The sequence below is a fragment of the Aotus nancymaae genome, unplaced genomic scaffold, assembly GCF_030222135.1.
Source record: "Aotus nancymaae isolate 86718 unplaced genomic scaffold, 86718_ANA_hifiasm-v0.15.2.pri h1tg000019l, whole genome shotgun sequence".
NCBI lineage: Eukaryota > Metazoa > Chordata > Mammalia > Primates > Aotidae > Aotus > Aotus nancymaae.
In genome coordinates, this window is record NW_026988431.1 from 25,830,371 (window position 1) to 25,851,249 (window position 20,879).

The following is a 20,879-nucleotide window of genomic DNA, read 5'->3' on the forward strand; positions in this document are numbered from 1 at the left end:
TGATTGATAGTGGGCTGTGAAGCCTGAACATTATATAGCCAAATATTCATGCTCTGCATTTATGTAATAGTTTCAAGTTTGCAGAGCAGTTTTCTTTCCTTTCTTTGCATGCTGGTACTTCTGGTTCTAAAGCTGGATGAAGTACTTGCTTTGCCTCTGTATGAACCCACTTCATTGGAGTAAAGCATTGGGGAAAGAATTTTTATCCAGTGAAATAATACTTCTCCTTTTCTTTTTTGTAGAAAAATGTCCAGCATATCCAACAGAGCTAGTATTTGCTCTGGACAATTCCTATGATATCACAGAAGAGAGCTTTAATAAAACACGGGACATCATCATTTCCATTGTCAGTGACCTTAACATCAGGGAAAATAACTGTCCTGTGGGAGCAAGAGTTGCTGTGGTTTCCTACCATTCAGGCACCAGCTATCTCATCCACTGGTCTGACTACAATAGGAAGAAGCAACTTCTCCAGCAGCTCTCCCAAATAAAATATGAAGACACCACAGAGCCCAGAGATGTTGGTAATGCAATGAGGTTTGTGGCCCGCAACGTGTTCAAGCGGACGTATGCAGGAGCCAATGTGAGGAGAGTTGCTGTGTTTTTTAGCAAAGGTCAAACAGCCGGTAGGTCGTCCATCATCACAGCCACCATGGAGTTTAGCGCCCTGGATATCAGTCCAACAGTCTTTGCTTTTGATGAGAGTGTTTTCCTTGAAGCTTTTGGGGTAAGAATTTCTCTTAGCCACTTCTTTATTTTTAAGATAGTGGTATTGTGATAGGGTAGGACAGGAGTGGTGGTAGTCAGGGAATATATGTGGCCTCTTGAAAACTCCTTTACAGTTTTCACAGCTATATTGTTGTTAGTGTCTGTGAAATCCAATCCTGAATAACAACAGTCAATGATAACAGCGACCACATTTGCTTAGCCCCTGCTGCATGCCAGGCACGGTCACTAGAGCTTTTCGTACATATTCATACATTCTCACAGCCCTCTGAGGTCAATGCAGCTGTCATCTCCATGTTAAAAATGAGGAAACTGAGGCCAAGAGATTACTAGTGACTTAACTACGTACCACTACTAAGTGGCTAAATTGGGATTAGAACGCAGGTCTGTATGACATAAAGGGCCGTGAACGTGGTGCTCTGCCAGCCCTCTACTGCTCCGGTGTTTCTCAGATTTGTCATCTGCTTGCTGTAGCTCACAGAACAGCTGGCCTTAACCAGTGAAGGAATTCAGTGATGATTTCTACCGTATAAAGAGAAAGAATCTCTCTGTAACATGGAGAGAATCAATCTGTTCTAACACAGCCAAGCATTTTTTGGAAATAGGAGCCACAGAGAGTTACAACAGATCCTGACAGAAAGGATTGCAAGAAGCCAAAGTCCTGTGGTTTTCAGTTTTTCTTTTCAAAAATTTTCTGCCTCCTTAATTTTTCTCTCTGGGGAAAATAAATGATATTTCAATTTTGAGGGAGGCATCAAATTACAAAATATGAGAAATCCGAGTAGGACATCAAGTTCAATCCTTATCTTTGATAGGACTGTGCCAAAGCCTCAGAATGCCCGGTGAAGAAGGGCCTTCAGTTGCTCTTGTTAAAAAATCATTTTAAATTTGCTTCATGTCTACAGAGAAAGTGACCTGGGAAGCTATCTAGTTCTCACCATTCTGTTCTTACCAGAGAATAAGCCCACATAGTCTTTCTGACCACATGTCATGCCTTGAGCAATGCTCCCTTTAGTCATTCTTTATCCTTCTCTGCCTTTGCGCTCTTCTCCACTCAGGACATCCTCCTTTCTGTCCTCTTCTCTCTCCTCCCTCCTTCCCATCCCTTTAATCAAGTCCTCACTGCTTCAACTCTGAAAGCATAGAGCTGCTACTCTTGGTGTCGAGTGTCTATTTCTCCACCTACTTAACAACACTGGATTTTACCTATTGAGCTTTTTAAATGTTTGCCAATTGGGTAGGTAATAAGAGTACCTTTTTTTATTTCTTCTAAAAAAAAAAAAAACAGAATACATGTGTAAAACGTGCAGGTTTGTTACATAGGTATACATGTGCCATGGTGGTTTGCTGCACCTATTGACCCATCCTCTAAGTTCCCTTCTCTCAACCCCCGAACTCCCAACAGGCCCTGATGTGTGTTGTTCCCTCTCAATGTCCATGTGTTCTCAAGGTTCAACTCCCAATTATGAGTGAGAACATGCAGTGTTTGGTTTTCTGTTCCTGTGTTAGTTTGCTGGGGATGATGGCTTCTAGCTTCATCCATGTCCCTGCAAAGGAGATGATCTCATTCCTTTTTATGGCTGCATAGTATTCCACGTGTGTATGTACCACATTTTCTTTATCCAGTCTATCACTGATGGGCATTTGGGTTGGTTCCATGTTTTTGCTATTGTAAATAGTGCTGCAATAAACATAACTCAGACTTACAGAGATTTAACCTGCCAAAACTTTTTTAAAAATTTTAGAAACTTCTAGAATATCAGTAGGGCTTTGCAAATTTAAACTCCTCTTGAGACTGGATTCAGGATAAAAAGGTAAGGCAAACTCACCACTCCTATTCAATGTAGGAGAACTACAAACCACTGCTCAAGGACATAAGAGAGAACACAAACAAATGGAAAAAACATTTCATGCTCATGGATGGGAAGAATCAATATTGTGAAAATGGCCATACTGCCCAAAGTAATATATAGATTCAATTCTATTTCCATCAAGCTACTGTTGACTTCCTTCACAGAATTAGAAAAAACTATTTTAAATTTCATATGGAACCAAAAAAGAGCCCATATAGCCAAGACAAGCCTAAGCAAAAAGAAAAAAGCTGGAGGCATCATGATACCTGACCTCAAACTATGCTACAAGGCTACAGTAACCAAAACAGCATGGTACTGCTACCAAAACAGATATATAGACCAATGGAACAGAACAGAGGCCTCAGAAATAATACCACATATCTACAACCATCTGATCTTTGACAAACCTGATAAAAACAAGCAATGGGGAAAGGATTCCCTATTTCATAAATGGTGTTGGGAAAACTGGCTAGCCTTATGCAGAAAACTAAAACTGGACCCCTTCCTTACACCTTATACAAAAATTAACTCAAAATGGGTTAAAGACTTAAACGTGAGACCTAAAACCATAAAAACCATAGGAGAAAATCTAGGTAATACCATTCAGGACATAGGCATGGGAAAAGACTTCATGACTGAAACACCAAAAGCAATGGCAAAAAAGCCAAAATTGACAAATGGGATCTAATTAAACTAAAGAGCTTCTGCACAGCAAAAGAAACTATCATCAGAGTGAACAGGCAACCTACAGAATGGGAGAAAATTTTTGCAATCTATCCATCTGACAAAGGGCTAATATCCAGAAGCTGCAAAGAGCTTAAACAAATTTACAAGAAAAAATATAAGCAACTTCATCAAAAGTGGGTGAAGGATATGAACAGATACTTCTCAAAAGAAGACATTTATGTGGTCAACAAATGTATGGAAAAAAAGCTCATCACCACTGATCATTAGAGAAATGCAAATCAAAACCGCAATGAGATACCATCTCACGCCAATTAGAATGGCAATCAAAAAGTCAGGAGACAACAGATGCTGGATAGGTTGTGGAGAAGTAGAAATGCTTTTACGCTGTTGGTGGGAGTGTAAATTTGTGCAACCATTGTGGAAGACAGTGTGGCGATTCCTCAAGGATCTAGAAATAGAAATACCATTTGACCCAGGAATCTCATTACTGGATGTATATCCAAAGAATTATAAATCGTTCTACTATAAAGAAAGATACATGCACACATATGTTTATTGAGGCACTATTCACAATAGCAAAGACTTGGAACCAACCCAAATGCCCATCAATGATAGACTGGATAAAGAAAATGTGGCACATATACACTATGGAATGCTATGCAGCCATAAAAAAGGATGAGTTCATGTCCTTTGCAGGAACATAAATGAAGCTGGAAACCATCATTCTCAGCAAACTGACACAAGAACAGAAACACAAACACCATATGTTCTCACTCATAAGTGAGTGTTGAACAGTGAGAACACATGAACACAGGGAGGGGAATATCACATACCAGTGCCTGCTGGGGGATGTGGGAAGCTAGTGGAAGGATAGCATTAGGAGAAATACCTAATATAGATGACAATTTGATGGGTGCAGCAAACCACCATGGCATGTGTATACCTATGTAACCTACACATTCTGCACATGTATCCCAGAACTTAAAGTATTATAAAAAAATTCTATAAGTCTGATTTTTCTCTATAGCATATATCTTTTTAAAAATTACCCATGATCTTTCCTCTTGTGAAGTTGTATAAAATGGACAGAGTTGTTAGGTACTCACATTCTCCTAACGTATTTTATTATTATTATTAGTTTTTATATTTAATTTATTATTTAGTATTAGTATTATTTGTTAGTTTTCTTGCTGGAAGAGACCCTCTGTCTACTATAGACTGATTTTTTCCCCCTTTACCACTTTATTCCAAACAGGAGAGAGAAATAAAACAACTTTCTGACCTAGCTTTTCAGTTACTGCTTCATTTCTTGGCTCCTATGTAGCAATCTCCTAGGGAAGAAAAAATTGTCTATATTTGCTGTGTCCAATGACTCTCCTAGCTTTCTTTCTTGAGATAATCCTAGTCACATTTTGATTCCTACTACTCTCCTCATACTGCTCATATCAAGGTCCACTGTGATCTTCATGTTTCTGCATCCATGGTTGATTCTGTCTGCAACTCACCAGACGTATTTGCAGTATACAACATTGTCGATCCTGCCCTTCTCTGGGAAACATTTTCTTTTCTTTCTTTCTTTTTTTTTTTTTTTTTTTTGGCTGACTTTCAGCATACCTCATCTTCCTGGTTTTTTCTCCTACCTCATTAATTGTCCCTTCTCAGACTAGTTTTCCAATTCTGCGTCATCAGCTTGGCCTCAGAATGTTGGCATTGCCCAAAGCCCATTCCTTAGCCCTCTTCTCTATCTTTATGCAATCTCTTGACACTCTCATCCAGACTCAGGGTTTTAAATATCCTCCATGATATGTCTATCTCCCACCTGTACTGCATCTTTGAACTTCAGATTCATACACACAGCAGCCTACTCAACACTTCCACTTGCATGTCTAATGGATATTTCAAACTTACCACATCTAAAATGAAGCTTCTAATTTTTTCCCAAAACTTGCACAACATACAGCCCTCCATCACAGCTAATAAAAATCCCATTCTTCTACTTGCGGTTATCTATGATTCCTCACCTCTTCTTAGATCCAACATTCTTAACTTTAATGTGTGTGTATATGTGTTTGTATTTATATATATACAGTTTGTGTGCATGCACATATACATAAGTGCATATATATACATATATACACTAAAGGGTATATATGTGCAATAAAATATATTAGTACTTATTAGTAAATACAGCATTCATTTAAGTACTAGTATTAAGTATTGATATAAGTACTAATCTTGTTAGTATTTGTAAAAAATATATATCCAGAATTTGACCACTTTGTAGTATCTCTGCCTTTGACACCTTGATCCAAACCACCATTATCTTCTGCCTACACTGGGCAATAATTTTTTCCTTAGTGACCTTGCATTTATTCTTGCCCTACTACAGTCTGTCTGAACACAGCAGCCAGAGTAATCTTATTAAACTCTAAACCATCAGGTTATTCTTCTGCCTGAAACTCTCCAATTTCTCATTTCTCTCAGAGTTAAAACTGAGGTCTTTACAATGGTTTGCAAAGCTGTAAATGATCTACCACCAAACCCTCTTAGTAACTCTCTGATCTCACCTTCTCCTTGTCTTGTTCTCTCTCACTCCATCCCAGGCACGCTGTCTTCCCTACTGATCTGCACACAAGCTAGGCATGCCCCCTGCTTCCCCAGAGCTTTGCCCTGGCTATTTCCTATGCCAGAATTTTTTTTCTCTCCCAGATATAAAACCTTCCGCCTCTGAATTTTTGCTACAATGTCATGTTATCAGTGGGCTCTACTTAAATGTTATCCCAGATTTCCCCATCCCTATTATCCTGCTTTGTTTTTTTTCTATAAAAGTATCACTTTCCAACATTCTAAATAATTTACTTTTTTTTAAATCATGTTTATGATATAGCTCTCCCCATTAGAATGTAAGTTACAGGTTTATTACTATTATTATTATTAGATGAAGTGTTGCTCTGTCACCCAGACTAGAGTACAGTGGCACCATCTCGGCTCACTGTAACCTCCCCCTCCCAGGTTCAAGTGATTCTCCTGCCTTAGCCTACTGAGTAGCTGGGTTTACAGGCACGCGCCACCGCACCTGGCTAATTTTTGTATATTTAGTAGAGATGGGATTTCACCATGTTGACCAGGCTGGTCTCGAACTCCTCGTGATCCTCCAATCTTGGCCTCCCAAAGTGCTGGGATTACAGGCGTGAGCCACAGTGCCCAGCCAGGATAGAGGTTTTATCTGTTTCATTCATTTCCATATCCCCAAAACCTAGAACTACACCTATAACATTATAGGCATTCAATAAATATTTGTTGAATGAATGAGTGAGTGAATGAAGGAAGGAAGGAAGGAAGAGCGTGGGGTTTACTCCTATGAATAAACATCCTTGGGTTACCAGGTCAACATCTAGTCTTTACATGGGGGACCAACAAGGTCAAATACAAAATAACACCAAAGCATCCAATTTCATAAAAATAGAAAGCAGGAATGTAGCAAATAGTTTCTAAACATATGGCTGGAATGATTATAAATATGTTCAAATGTTGATTCAGCATTTTACAGAAAAACAGAGGGTTTGGCTTTTCTAGCCTTTAATTTGCTGATGGAGAAAGAGAAAAAGCATGAACATCTTTGTTGATGGAGAGATAGCCTCCTCACCACCTGGGAATGATGATTTCTTTCATAATAAAAGTATCTGTTTTACTCACATAGAGTAAATGCCCAATAAAGAGTTATTGACTCACTGAATGAATGAATGAATGAATACTATATATTGCCCACTGCAGTGAGTATTAAAGTGTTTTAAAAAGTAATCAGGAGATGTTATATCAGGCAGTGTACCACCAGGAATTTTGAATGAAATTCTGTCCACTGCTTTCTGAAGTAGACTTTTAAGTGGAATTTGTGATTGAGAAGGTCCCCTTGACAACTGAAAGATGTGCCGTCTTCCTGATAGAGTGGACTGGAAGTAGTTGGGATCATTACCCACAGAGGTGAAAGGAAACTTGGGAATATACAATTTATGCAGGGCCCAACTCCAAAAGCTGGTATGTAGTGTATAATCAGGTGGTGCATAATCATTTTAGTCCAGAATTGCAGGCTTAAAAATAAGAGATTTTAATACTTGCCCCAGTGAGTGAACCTGGTCAGGTTATCTCATGGCAGTTTTCTCATCATAATCTAGGGATGATGATACTTGTTCTATACATACTTTTTTGGGTAATGTTTAGGATAAGCAGGGGGTCATGTGCATGTGTATGTGAACATGCACTGAATGGAGCAAAGAGCTGTAATGCAAGGTAATAGTGATTAGTTGGGTGTTTTTAAAACTAATCCTCAAAGTGGCTGCACAGTGGTTTCCTAATAGTGACTAAAAAATGAGCAAACATGCATTCACTTCTTTTCCAATGCAGTTTGACAACACTGGAGTGTTTCAGGTGATTCCAGTTCCTTCAAATGGGGAAAATCAGGCATTAGAAAGACTTCGGCACTGTACACTTTGCTATGGTAAGACCAATGAGAATAATTGACTGTGCTTATGAGCTTAAATGCCTTCTAGATGAGTTATTGAATGTAACTTTGTCCAGAGATTTCTATTTTTAATCATAGGTTCTATTTTCATTTTTCTAGTTTTTCAATACCATATGTCATGGTTTCAATGTCTGGAATGTTTGGAGTTTCCATGGAATGTGAAAATTGGTTTAGAAAATTATCCCAACTGATGTTGCATTTCTTGGGGACAATTGGGTAGTTTGTACCAGAAGTCTCTAAAATATTGAAAATATTTTCTAAAGGAGTTTGGATATGACTTGTAAACTGCAGATATAGGTGCTACCCTACATCTGCTTTTAATAAAGCCCTTCCCATATTGTCTGCTAGTGCCCAGAGAAGTATTGGGACATTGAAAATTTCTCATTAATTTGAAATTTGTGAAATTGAAGAGGTACTGATGAAATTATAATTCTTGTTAATTCATCACTGAATCACTTGAAGATCTCAAACAAGTGTCTTGGTGTGTCAGTGTTGAACCAATGATGTGTCTCTCTGTGTGTTTTCAGATAAATGTTTTCCAAATGCTTGCATTCAAGAGACTTTCTTACCTGAAGATTCATACATGGATGTAGCCTTTCTCTTAGACAATTCTCGGCATATAGCAAATGATGAGTTTAGGGCTGTGAAAGCCTTGGTGAGCTCAGTGATTGACAACTTCGACATTGCTTCAGACCCTTCAATCTCAAACACTGGTGACAGGATTGCCTTGTTGAGCTATTCTCCTTGGGACAGTTCCAGGAGAAATATGGGTACAGTAAAAACAGAGTTTGATTTTACCACTTATAACAACCAATTCCTAATGAAGAATCACATCCAGACTTCCTTCCAACAGCTAAATGGAGAAGCCACAATTGGTCGAGCCCTACTGTGGACCACTGAAAATCTCTTTCCAGAAACACCCAATCTAAGAAAACATAAGGTCATCTTTGTGATCTCAGCTGGAGAAAATTATGAGAGAGAAGAATTTGTAAAAACGATGGCTTTGAGGGCTAAGTGTCAAGGCTACATCATATTTGTGGTTTTGCTGGGCTCTACACATAAGGGTGACATGGAGGAGTTGGCCAGCTACCCACTTGATCAACACCTGATACAGCTTGGGAGAATACATAAACCAGATCTGAATTACATTGTGAAGTTCTTAAAGCCATTTGTATACTCAGTAAGGCGTAAGTTATTATTTCTTTGTTGTTCTTTGTTTTAATAAGCTAGTGTTTGTTAATATTATTGATAACCTATTTTTGTATCTATAGCTAATCTAAACATAATATATGAATTAGATGGTGAGATGGGGGCAGGAATGGATCATATGCTGGTTATACCCTGTTTATATCCTGGTCACAAAGTGGCGAGGCCTGAGGCATTTTTTTTTATGATAGTGTGTCTTTTAGCCAAACTCTCAGCACTAAAAAGCACAGAGTGACTAGAGGTCTTCTGAGTCATACTTGCTCAAGATGTTCTAGCAGCAGTTAGGTGATTTCTAGATGAACATTAAGGTAAAAGTTTTACTTGCTATACCTGTTTTATTTTCAACTTTGACACACCCTGGAGACCTGTGTGAGAATGTGAAGATAGCAGAGTCCTGGGCAAACATATCACCTAGGAATCTTGTTAAAATACAGGATGTTCTTACTAAGGAGTCTAGGGTGAAGCCTGAGATTCTACAGTTCTAACAGATGCTGCAGTAATGTCAATGCTGCTGGTTCATGGATCACACTTTGATTAACATGGCTCTATGCCAGTGCACTACAAAGGTTCGCTTACTGGATGAGTGCCAGGCCACAAATTAACGTGTGAAGAAATAAATACACAAATTGAGAGTAAGCATCTAGAAACTTTTAAGGCAATTTGACATTGATTGCTGCAGCGTACAAATGCATGATCAGGGAACTTTGTCTCATTAAATAGCATGCAGACCAAAAGTGTCAGTCTGCAAAGAACTAGAAGTAAGAATACCTTGTCCTCTACCACAGATGGTTTGGGAAAACACTCTTCTAGAGCAATTGTTCTCAATAGGGCACAGTTTGCCCCAGGGGACATTTGGAAATGTCTGGAGGCATTATTTGGTGGTCACAACTTGGGAATGCTACTAGTATCAAGTAAATAGAAGTAGGGATATTGCTAAACATCCTACAATTCACAAGACAGACTCCCCCACCCCCACCCCTGCCGCCTCAACAAAAAATAATCCATCCCCAAATGTGAATAGCACTGAGGTTGAGAAACCCTTCTCCAAAAGATCCCACAGAATCAGAGATAAACCTTTTCTTTCTGGAAATCTGACAGGTTTAGAAGTAGACTTGGCTGGAATCAGTTCCACCACCCTACAATCCCAGTTTCCTTGCTATTCAAGGGATCTCCCAACACCACCACAGTGATAACATCTTGAGCATTCACTCTTCACTGCAGGAGAGCTCCACATTTCTCCTGTGATTCATGTTCAATTAAAGAATCCAATTGCCCTCTTGGGAATACTGTGTTATTTCCTTACATCTAAGATGTCCTCAATTGTATAATGTAAAGGAAAAAAATGTTTTCAATTACCTGTTGATACCAACTTTCCTATTAGAGCATTTTATTTTATAGCAATTGAAAGAGTTCTTTTGGATGTATAGAGCATATATCACTCCTATGCAGGCATAAAAAGAAAATCTATGTGAAATAGACAGGTTAACACATTTCTAAAACAACTTCTCATTCAAAATTTGACTCTTGTGAGCTACTTCTTGGCAGTCATTGGTATCCATTTTTTTTCTATGCAGTATTGTTCTTTGTGCCATTAAGACTGATGATAATGCAGCATTTTAAAGAGACTATAAAACAACTCAAAGCTAGTCATGCTGGGCTGTTAAGTGGCTTTGCAATTATGTAGCAGTAGCTTACTTTTGACTTTCACCTGAGAAGTGTTAAACATACCCAATTCACTGCCTTCCCACAACCACTTGGTTTGCAGGAGTAGAAAGACTCCTCTGCTGATACTTATGGGAATGTTTTCAAACTGCTATCCCCAATTCTACAAGTTTTGGTGCTGGCATGTTTGCTGTTCCCACATGCGCAATGACCACTGCATCACAATTCCTGTCTGCCCAACAGTAAGTGGCAGATGCAGTTAATCAGAAGATACATTTTCATTTTAAAGAAATAGAAAAAAGGGAAAATATGCTCATCTTAGAATTAGAAAATGTGATTACTCTAAAACTACAGACATTATCTGATATTTTCATAGATCCTTTGATCATTCAATAACTGAAGGCCTTCTTTAACTAAAATCTCTTATTTTCCTGAATGGGGTAGGGATAACATACTTCTCAATATTTCAAAATTTACAGAACAACATAGGAAGGGGATAAATAGGCATATTATTTAGACCAGTAAGGTAAAATCTTGTCTGTGATTCTTTTCCTCATAGAAATCAATGTTAATGGGTGCAGAAACACAGAAATTATATCATGTAATGAAATATTACCATGTCTCTGTTTGATCTGTTAGCATAAGTCTGGGTGAAAAACCTTGATGAATCAGATTAGAGTATTTCTTAGATTATGTTAGCCTGAGCATGTGGAAATCATGTGTCCCTGCATCACAATTAGCCCTTAGATGAACAATTTGAGGAGGTCTGTTTCCATGACCCTGGTAATCCTTTGGCTGCTAAAACACTCTGAAATCAAATTTTGAGTGCTATTTCTAACTGCTGTTTTCTGTTTTCACCCCAGCCAAATGTTGCTGAAATATGCTCGTGACATTAATTGCTTCAAGAGGATTTCTGTTGGGATTCTCTTTACCTAGCAAACATCATTTCCAGTTTTAAAATCTAACTATAACTTTGTTCTCTCAATAGGGGAATTCAATCAGTACCCTCCACCGATTCTTGAGGATGCCTGTAGACTCATCAATTTAGAAGGAGAGTATAATCAAAGTGATGGTTTCCAGTGAGTTGGAAAGCTCTTATATTTACAAGTTACTGTTAATTGGCTGATGGGCATATCTGGTTGATAACATTTTATTAGGTTGAGGATGCTAACAAGGTCTCTGAAGTAAAGGCTTTTTATGTATCCATTTCCTATAGCAGAAATTACATATCAAGTATGATTTCCAGTTTGATGTTTTTTTTATAACATTATAAGCTTTGTTACAATTTTGCCTTTAAATTTATGGTTTCTTCAGAAATTCCTGTACTGAAATTTACCCCACAATAGAACCCACAATTTATCCTCAGTCCACCTCAACCTCTCTTCTCATTTCTCTCCACCATGAGTTCTGGCCACGCTGAACTCTTGTCTGGCTTGTGTGAATTGTTCCATTTCACACTGCCTGTGACCCTTGCTCCTGTGGTGAAACCCTAGCCATCTTTCATGACCCACATTGAAGCTGTCTCCACCTTGAAGCCAATGTTTACTCCTCATCAAAACCTGCAGTCATTTTTTATAGCACTGCTGAGGCACTTATTACAGTCTACCCAAGGCCTTATCTTGCTGAAGTCTGAGGCTACATATAATTCATGTTTCATCCCCAAAAGTTAGCATAAAAGACTCTACAATATAATTGCACATATAATTTTCCCTGATATTGTATTCTAAATAAAAATATAGCTAATTAATCTGAATGAATCTTTGCCCTCAAACCGAGTGAAAATGGTCCATCTTGGTTGGTTTCTGCTTTTCTGTGTACTTCATCGAGCTTAGATCCCTGACTATAGCCTGTGAAAGCCCAGGTTTAGGCCCATAATTGCCCCATCTTCTCAAATTACAATTAAACAAAAGAGCTTCTCAGAACATATAAGGTCTCTTTGCTATATCCAAGAGCAAAATGGAAAAGTGAGTTCTCTGGAATTCATGCAAGCACGTGTTCCTCTCATGTCAGATTTCATTTACTTGGTAATTTTACAGAGAAGTGTCTAGCAGCCAGCACCTTCTGAAGGACATTGTGGTACTGATCTTATGTGAAGCAGTGTTTCCCAACCTTGAATAAATCATAAAAATCATTTATAAGGAAAATCAATTCCTATAGGACAGCAAGCAAAATATCATAACATTATTTAAACATTTGTAAACATAAATCCAGCTGTAAATATCATATACTTATAGTTCTTATGCAGCTATTAAACCAAAACAAGTTAATACGTCAAACCCAGACAAACTCAGTAAGCCAAAAATTTTCAACACTAACTTAATGCAATGGATGATTCTTCTTTTTCAAATTGGAATTTTTAAAAACGAAAAAAGATGGCACATGTTGGTAAAATATATAAAATCTGGTGCATGCTGCAGAAGAATACATGCAGCTTGCCTACTCTGTTACATGATGACATGATTCCCCACCACATATCTTCATCTGTACTACTGCAAAATTATTCACACAGTGTGCCATCACACAGGATATCATTTGATTTTCTCTTGATATGAACATATTATTCACGTATTATATCTAGTTTTTCTTCCTCTGCTCATTAACTCTCAACAGTTAAAGTAATATCACTAGGTACCAAACAGCAGTATCAAGTGCAAATGCAAACATGGACATTGAAATTGCATAAAATTGCATAATCAAGAATAAACTTCTATTGAATATGCTTTATATCATCATCCAAACAAAAACACAAAATTCTCAAATTATCACAGAGAACTCTTAAACTGAGATGATTATAAATGCAGACACTATTTTAAGAGGCACTGATATGGGTTATGTTTTATATAATATTTTCTCACAGCAGTGCTTGGTAGATTAAGTGATTATTTTCTGCATTTTCCATGGTGATGGTATCAATCTGAGATATAATATGATTGTTCCAAATAGCCTGTGAGTTTCTTTTCACTTATCTAAAACTCTGTACATGCTGGACATGGTGGCTCACACCTGTAATCTCAGCAGTTTGGGAGGCTGAGGTGGGAGGTTTGCTTGAGCCCAGGAGTTCAAGAGCAGCCTGGGCAACATAGCAAGACCCAATCTCTACCAAAAATTAAAAATTAGCCTGGCATGGTGGCATGCGTCTATGGTCCCAGCTACTCAGGAGGCTGAGCTGGGAGGATCGCTAGAGCCCAGGAGGTTGAGGCTGCAGTGAGCTCTAATTGCACCACTGTACTCCAGCCTGGGTGACTGTGTCTCAAAAGAGCGAGACCCTGTCTCAAAAGAAACAAACAACAAACAATAAAACTCTGCACAAATCAAAGTTGGTTATTCCAAAGTAGTACGTCATAGGCTCTAAGCAGATGTGAGAAAAGATAGAATAAGTAGAAATTTTTCATCAGAGTTTTAAAAAATAATATATATAATGAATCTCAATGAATTATTTGATTGAAATGGATTTATATTTTCACCACCCAATTTGTTTTTTAAGGAGATAATTAAATAACTATGTTAAATGTTGAGGATGTTTTATTTGCCTCCTTCTCTGAAGTTATCTAGCCTCACCTAAAGTTTTTTTTTTCCCTCTAGATTTGTTACTGAGCTGCAGGAGGTTTTTTCAGAAGAGAGTGGCTTCACTGGCCAAGAATTAAATTCTGGGAGAGAATCATCTTTTGTAAAGTTAGAGGACAATGGAAGTGAATATTTGGTTTACCTTCCAAGCCAAATGTTTGAGCCACAAAAATTAATGTTCAATTATGAAAAGAATCAAAAATCAGCAGAAATTGCAAGTCTCACTTCTGGTAAGAAAATGAAAAGTCATAATGGGCCGGGTGCAGTGGCTCACGCCTATAATCCTAGCACTTTGGGAGGCCGAGGTGGGTGGATCACCTGAGGTCAGGAGTTCAAGAAAAGTCAAAATGGAAATGTTTAAATAGCCTTGATCTTCATCTTTTAACACTAGTAGAAAATAAAAAAAATTAAGGCTCGTATCTAAAGCAACTTATTTTTTTTTAGTCCATTCTGGTAGATACAACTTCTTTTATTGGCATTGAAGAAGTGAATGGTGACAGGCACTGCTAGGGAGATCACTGATAGAAGCTCTCAGAAATGTCCCTGATATTTTCACCAAACTTAAGATTTCTCTAGAATCCACAGTTTAGAAGGTTAGCATGACGTAGAAGGAAGCAATACAGAGAACATCAGAGCAAAGGAGGTATTAAAATGACTTTTAAATGTTGGCCTGGCCAGTGCCCCTGTCCCAGAATTTGTGATAATATGAGAAAGTGTGTTTTACTTTTTTGCTACCCAGCAACGATAGAACAGAAACTCCCCTGATGCCTACTCTGTACATTTTAATGGCAAAGCAATAATTTTTGTAAGAATGTAATAATTTCAAACAAATCAGATACATAGGATTAAGTCTGTATTTTCATTAAAAAGTGTAAGGGGAGGTGGGAATGGTTAATGAGTATGGAAAAAAAAAGAACAGGGAAGAACTATTTGATAGCACAACAGGGTGACTATAGTTAATAATTTAAAAACATCTTAAAATAACCAAAAGAGTGTAATTCAGTTGTGTAATACAAAGGATAAATGATGATTCTCAACATTCCATGATGAGAATGAAGTACCCCATTCTCCATGCTGTGATTATCATACACTGCATGCCCATATCAAAACATATCATGTACCTCGTAAATATACACACCTACTCTGAACCCACATATAAATTTATTTTTAATTCCAAAGAGACTATTCAGCCATTCCACCTATGCATCTGGAATCTTCTAAAATGCTTGTTTGGCAGAATGCCAGCATTTTAAGCATTGTTCCAAAAGTATCATATGGTAGTTAGAATATGTAAGTATAAAAGAAAAGGGGGCCAACTCTGTACTATAATATTCATTCTTAGTAGCTTCCCCGGATAAAATTTTTTTTTTCTTAGGTTTAACGCATCTCCACAACTATTTCTAAAATATAAATATTTGAACCTTATCTTTAAAACAGCTAAACTTACCTTTGTAGAAGCTACAATTAAGGATACAAAAATCAATTATTAGTTGAAAAATAGGCATTTTAGCTCAAAAAAAGAAGTGGTGCAATAAAACTGGATATATGTGGTACCATGGCATTAAGACATTCAAATGGGTATTTTTTCTTTTTAGGAGATGTTAATTGTGCATGTTCATTTTAATAATATGCGAATTACAGCAGCCTTCAAGGCACAATAATTTCTTATGGTTTGGTTTAAAAAGGGAAAGAGAAGAGGTGTTTTGGCAGAGTGTTAGAGTATCAAATCGTCATTTGTGATAGCTAGTTAAGCATTCCAAAGTCTGGTAATTTAGAAGCATGAGCCTTCCAGGAAAGACAAATATGACTGGATATGAAAGAAAGGAAGGAAGGAAGAGCATCTCTGCAGCCATTGCTAATGACAGATGTTCAGTATAAAAGAAAGACTTTTCATTTTTATTTTTATTTTTTTTTTAGCTTTCTGAGAATCAAGATACATATAGTTAGTGTAAGGGCCCATTTGGCTGAAGAAATAATTGTTCATAGCTCTAGCAGGGAAAAAAATGTAAATCCTACCCCACCCAATTTCTCTTGCAGTGAGTTGAAGTATGCTGAGAGTTCTGGGGATGATTATGTTAGATTGGGATAGCCTGGAAACACTGAACGTTTCAGATGGAAGGATAATGTGTATTTTTAATCCTTTAAAATAAATCTGAGTCTCAGATCATGAGTGTTTTCTAGGAACTTTGTGCTATTCTTTTCTTTCTTGCAATCATCTTTAGCCAGTTGTAGTTCAGATATTTTATTCAGTCACTCAAGTGAGCTTTGATAAGTTCCAGATGTATGGCACAAATAAAAGGTTGATAGCATTCATAAGCACCTCCATATGCTATATTTGTTACCCATTTATAATGTAATTCTTATGGCTGATGGCTGATCTTTCTGCCCTTGAACTGAGAGGCTGGGAAAAGTCAGAAATCTTAACCATTTAAGAAATTTATAGTTCCCGGAGTCCTGTGGGCTGGCAATGAGTTGTGTAACACCCTCTTTCAAAAGAAGCACATTTACTATCTTCCTTCCTATGGCCCTTTCTCTGCATCTCCCCATCTGCTCTGATTTGAGTTGAACTCATCTTCAATTCTATCACCTTTCCTGGCCCTTCTATTACTTAGAGCAGCCTAAGGACAACCTGTATTAAAGTTATCTAGAAGCTCATTGTAAGCACAGATTCCTAAGCCCTCCTGATAACTACTGTTTCATATTTAAGAGTGTGCATGAGGAGGAGAAAGCTACAAACTTTGTAAAAACTGTAGGTAATTTTTGTATGCCCTCAAGCTTGAGATCAACTATGTCAGTGGTTCTCAAGGTATGGTTCCTACACAAACAGCATCAGCATTATCTGGGAACTCATTAGACATGCAGATTCTCAGCAATTGTCCCAGACTACTGAATCAGAAATTCTGGGAGCAGGGCTCAGCAATCTGGGTTTTAACAAGTAGTTCACGTGATTCTGATATAGGCTGAAGTTTAAGAGCCACTGCACATTTGTGTGCCAAATTTCATCTGTGCTCTCAATGGAGCTGAAAATAATTGGCTATCTAGAATCACAGAATAAAAATGAGAATTTAGGTTTCTAAAGAGTTCCAGGTGAAGTAGATTATAATTTTATCTTATTCAAGAACATCCATCTATCCATCCAACATCTATCTGACAAAACCCGTTTAAAATCTAAATATGTAGAGATTATCTAGAGATACAGGCTTTTTGAACATAACATCTGCAATCTAAAAATCCCTTGCAACATGCAGTCCCTTCTAATTACTTACCAACAAAATGCACTTTGTTCTTTGAAAGTATGTAATTTAAAAATGAGTAGTTTAATTCTAATTAAATTGCAACTATTGGCCCACTGGCGAGCCTCGCACTTTGTCAAATATGCTGTATTATTCTTGCAGATGTTTTCTTGTGAATTTTTTTTAAATGCTGTATTAACCAGTACTTAAGATACAGCTAATCTACTTTCAGAATTAAAAAAGAGGATAATTTGTAATGCGTTTTAAATACCAACCCAAACTCAGCCTAGGGCTTGCTCCTAGCTTTAAGCAGCCCCAGGCCTTAGGATAACTTCAACTGATATTCTTTTCAATGAATTCATTAAGAAATGAGAAGCAACACTTGCGCCTTCAGACTAGGCTGGAGTTATGCTCAAGGGAGTTTGCACAGGCTTTGTTTTTCTTTTTCATTTTTCTAACTTTAATCTTATTCTAACTTATAAATTATTTTGTTTTTAAAGCCGATTTATTTTGGCTTTGAATTAATCATAGGATAATAGAACTGGAAGGGTATTAGTGATGAGCTGGTAAAAACTCACCTGGGAGCGGTTCTACCCTACCCCACCCCCAGGGACATATTGCAATGTCTGGAGACACTTTTTTATTGTCAAAACTGGAGGACACTACTGGCATCTAGTGAATAGAGGTTGTTGCTAAATATTCTCCAATGCACTGGACAGCCCCTCACAACAATGAATTATCAAGTCACTCTTAACGGAAATGTTGTTTTAGAAGAAACCTCATGCCCCGAAGTTTACAGAATTTTCAGACTCACTGGACAGGCTCTCTACCTCTACACCTGTCCGTTGTTTTCTTATTACACATCCAAGATTCTACTATATATTTTTTTACAAATGATAAAGGTACTATTATACCATATAAAATTCAAATACCAAGTTTCACATCAAACAATCTAGCAAATCAAGTTATATTTAATGCAGAATATGTTCTTTTGTTTTTCCATGGGCCTGTAAGTTTACAGTTTTATTTAATTGCATGTCCTGCTTTTCACATATTATGTCACGACATTTTCTATATTGCTGTAAGCTTCATACTTATTTTATAAATGTTTTCATAATATTCCTTTTGATGAATGAATGCATGTATTTGACCATTTACTGTTTTTTGAACACTTAGCTTGCTTCTAATTTTTGCAGTCATGTATCAGACTTGACTGTATATTTTTACTTGGGCTAAATTTAAATCTGCACTGGAATAAAATGCAGCAGTATTGGCTTCTGAGTCATCCAGGGAACATCAGCTGAATGTTTTGCTTTCCTGTCAGTACACTTTTCAAAAATGAAATCAGCAGTAGGATTGCAGTCATGACTGGATTTTAATAACATGTTTTATGAAATCATTAAGAAACCTTGGCCGGGCGTGGTGGCGCAAGCCTGTAATCCCAGCACTTTGGGAGGCCGAGGCAGGCAGATTACAAGGTCAAGAGATCGAGATCATCCTGGCCAACATGGTGAAACCCTGTCTCTACTAAAAATACGAAAATTAGCTGGGCATGGTAGCTACTCGGGAGGCTGAGGCAGGGGAATTGCTTGAACCCAGAAGGCGGAGGTTGCAGTGAGCCGAGATTGTGCCACTGCACTCCAGCTTGGTGACAGAGTGAGACTCCACCTCAAAAAAACAAAAAACAAAAAAACTCAACCATCATGTTGCTCTTGGTGGAATAAACTGAGTCTCCCATTACTTCATTTTAAGCTGTAGACTGAGGTGGTTACATTTGCTTTGGCTTGGCGATTTGTTATAAATATTGTCGTAATAGTTTTGGTTGTCTTCCGTGAAGGTTTCACATGTGAACAAGACTAATGTAAACTGAGGGTTCAGAGTAAGTGGACTACCTGAATTCAGATGTACACTGACATTGCTTCTGTATGTTTTATGCAATCATTTGTTGCAACTAACGAATGTTCTAGAGTGTTGGTGGCATTTTATTTTATGTGATCTTTTCTAATGAGATAAAACGTGGATATTTGAAGTAGTAATTGGGTGATAATAATGTGATGGTGGTGGAGTCAGTGGTGATGATAGCATTGGTGCTGGTCATGGTAGTAGTGAAGGTGATGGTAGTGAAGGTGTTTGCTGTTGCTGATGGTTGTGGTTGAGGTGGGTGGTAGGGATGGTGGTGGTAGTAATATTGGTGGTGGTGGAGATGGTGGTGATGGAGATAAAAGTATGAAGGTGGTGTGATGGTGACGGTGATAGTGATGATGGTGATAGTGAGGAGGTGATAGTAATGAAGGCAGTGGTGGTGGTGGTGGTACTGATGATGGAAGTAAGGTACGATGGTGGGGTGGTGGTGATGGTGAGTTGGTTGGATGATGGCAGCCCTCATTGAGGGCTTACAATAAGAAATGACTCTTAAATAGTTGCATAGATTTTTCCTTAACTATTGAGACATTCTTTCATATAACAAATATGTCTTTGGTTCCTGTTCTGAATTAAGCCCTGAAGTGGACTTTTTGGGGAAATTAGGGAGATTGAAGAAAAAGACTCAGACATAGGTCCTGTCTTCAAGAAACTTGTAGTCTGTCAGGTATATTCTGTGTGTACAATAAATGACTACACAAGTCAGGAAGGATTGAGTACAATTAAAAAGTGGAATGCTTTGGGGGGAATCAATATTTATTCTATGCAGGACACCTTTCAAAGAATTGCATACACTGTATCACTTGACTGATGAACAACAAATGAGGAATACTAGTGATCACAGAAGCTACTGCTTATTGAGGGCTACCATGGGACAGGCACCATGTAAGCACGTTATAGACATGATTTTATTTAACCTTTATTAAATTAAATCTATCATTGTTTTCTTTTACAAATGAATACACTGATACAAAGGTTAAAAACCTCACACAAAGTCATGTAGCTTGTAAGTGGCAGAGCCAAGATTCAAAAACCTGACAACCCACACAAAAACATGGACTTTTAACAATGTATGCCATGTTGCCTGCTGGTGGCCATTTCTGCATTTACAAATGAGGAGATATAGCCAATGGTCAAATTTGAACATAAACTAAATCATTTGGGAGAATTATTTTTAAATAATTTTGGTGGTACAATTATATTTTTAAATTTTTTTTTTAAAAAAAAATCCTTATAAACTCATCCAGAGGCATCTGAGCACAGAATAACTCCATTAAAACCAGCATGCCATATCCCAGGTCATCTGGGTATAAATGACTCCTAAACCATACATCTCCTTTTCTCAGTGTGCTGGTCGGTTTCTGCAGACTATAGTTTCAGAGTGTAAAATGACCCCAAGACTCACTCTTATCATCTAAATGCCACCTAGAAAAGTCTAGGCCAAAAATATATGAATTCTAAGTCTTTGGTGAAAAGGATGAAATCTACTTTAAGACACTCAGTCCTAAT

At 37.6% G+C, this 20,879-nt stretch overlaps 1 protein-coding gene across 1 annotated transcript in view; it reads left to right on the top strand.

The window, feature by feature from the left end:
• COL6A5 (collagen type VI alpha 5 chain) overlaps positions 1-20,879 on the top strand; it is a 98,642-nt gene that overhangs the window by 54,975 nt on the left and 22,788 nt on the right. Inside the window, exons 33-37 of the mRNA XM_064378680.1 lie at positions 243-727; positions 7,668-7,761; positions 8,313-8,972; positions 11,642-11,732; positions 14,236-14,447. Coding sequence (XP_064234750.1) covers positions 243-727; positions 7,668-7,761; positions 8,313-8,972; positions 11,642-11,732; positions 14,236-14,447 — 1,542 coding nt within the window. The remainder of the gene's footprint in view (positions 1-242; positions 728-7,667; positions 7,762-8,312; positions 8,973-11,641; positions 11,733-14,235; positions 14,448-20,879) is intronic.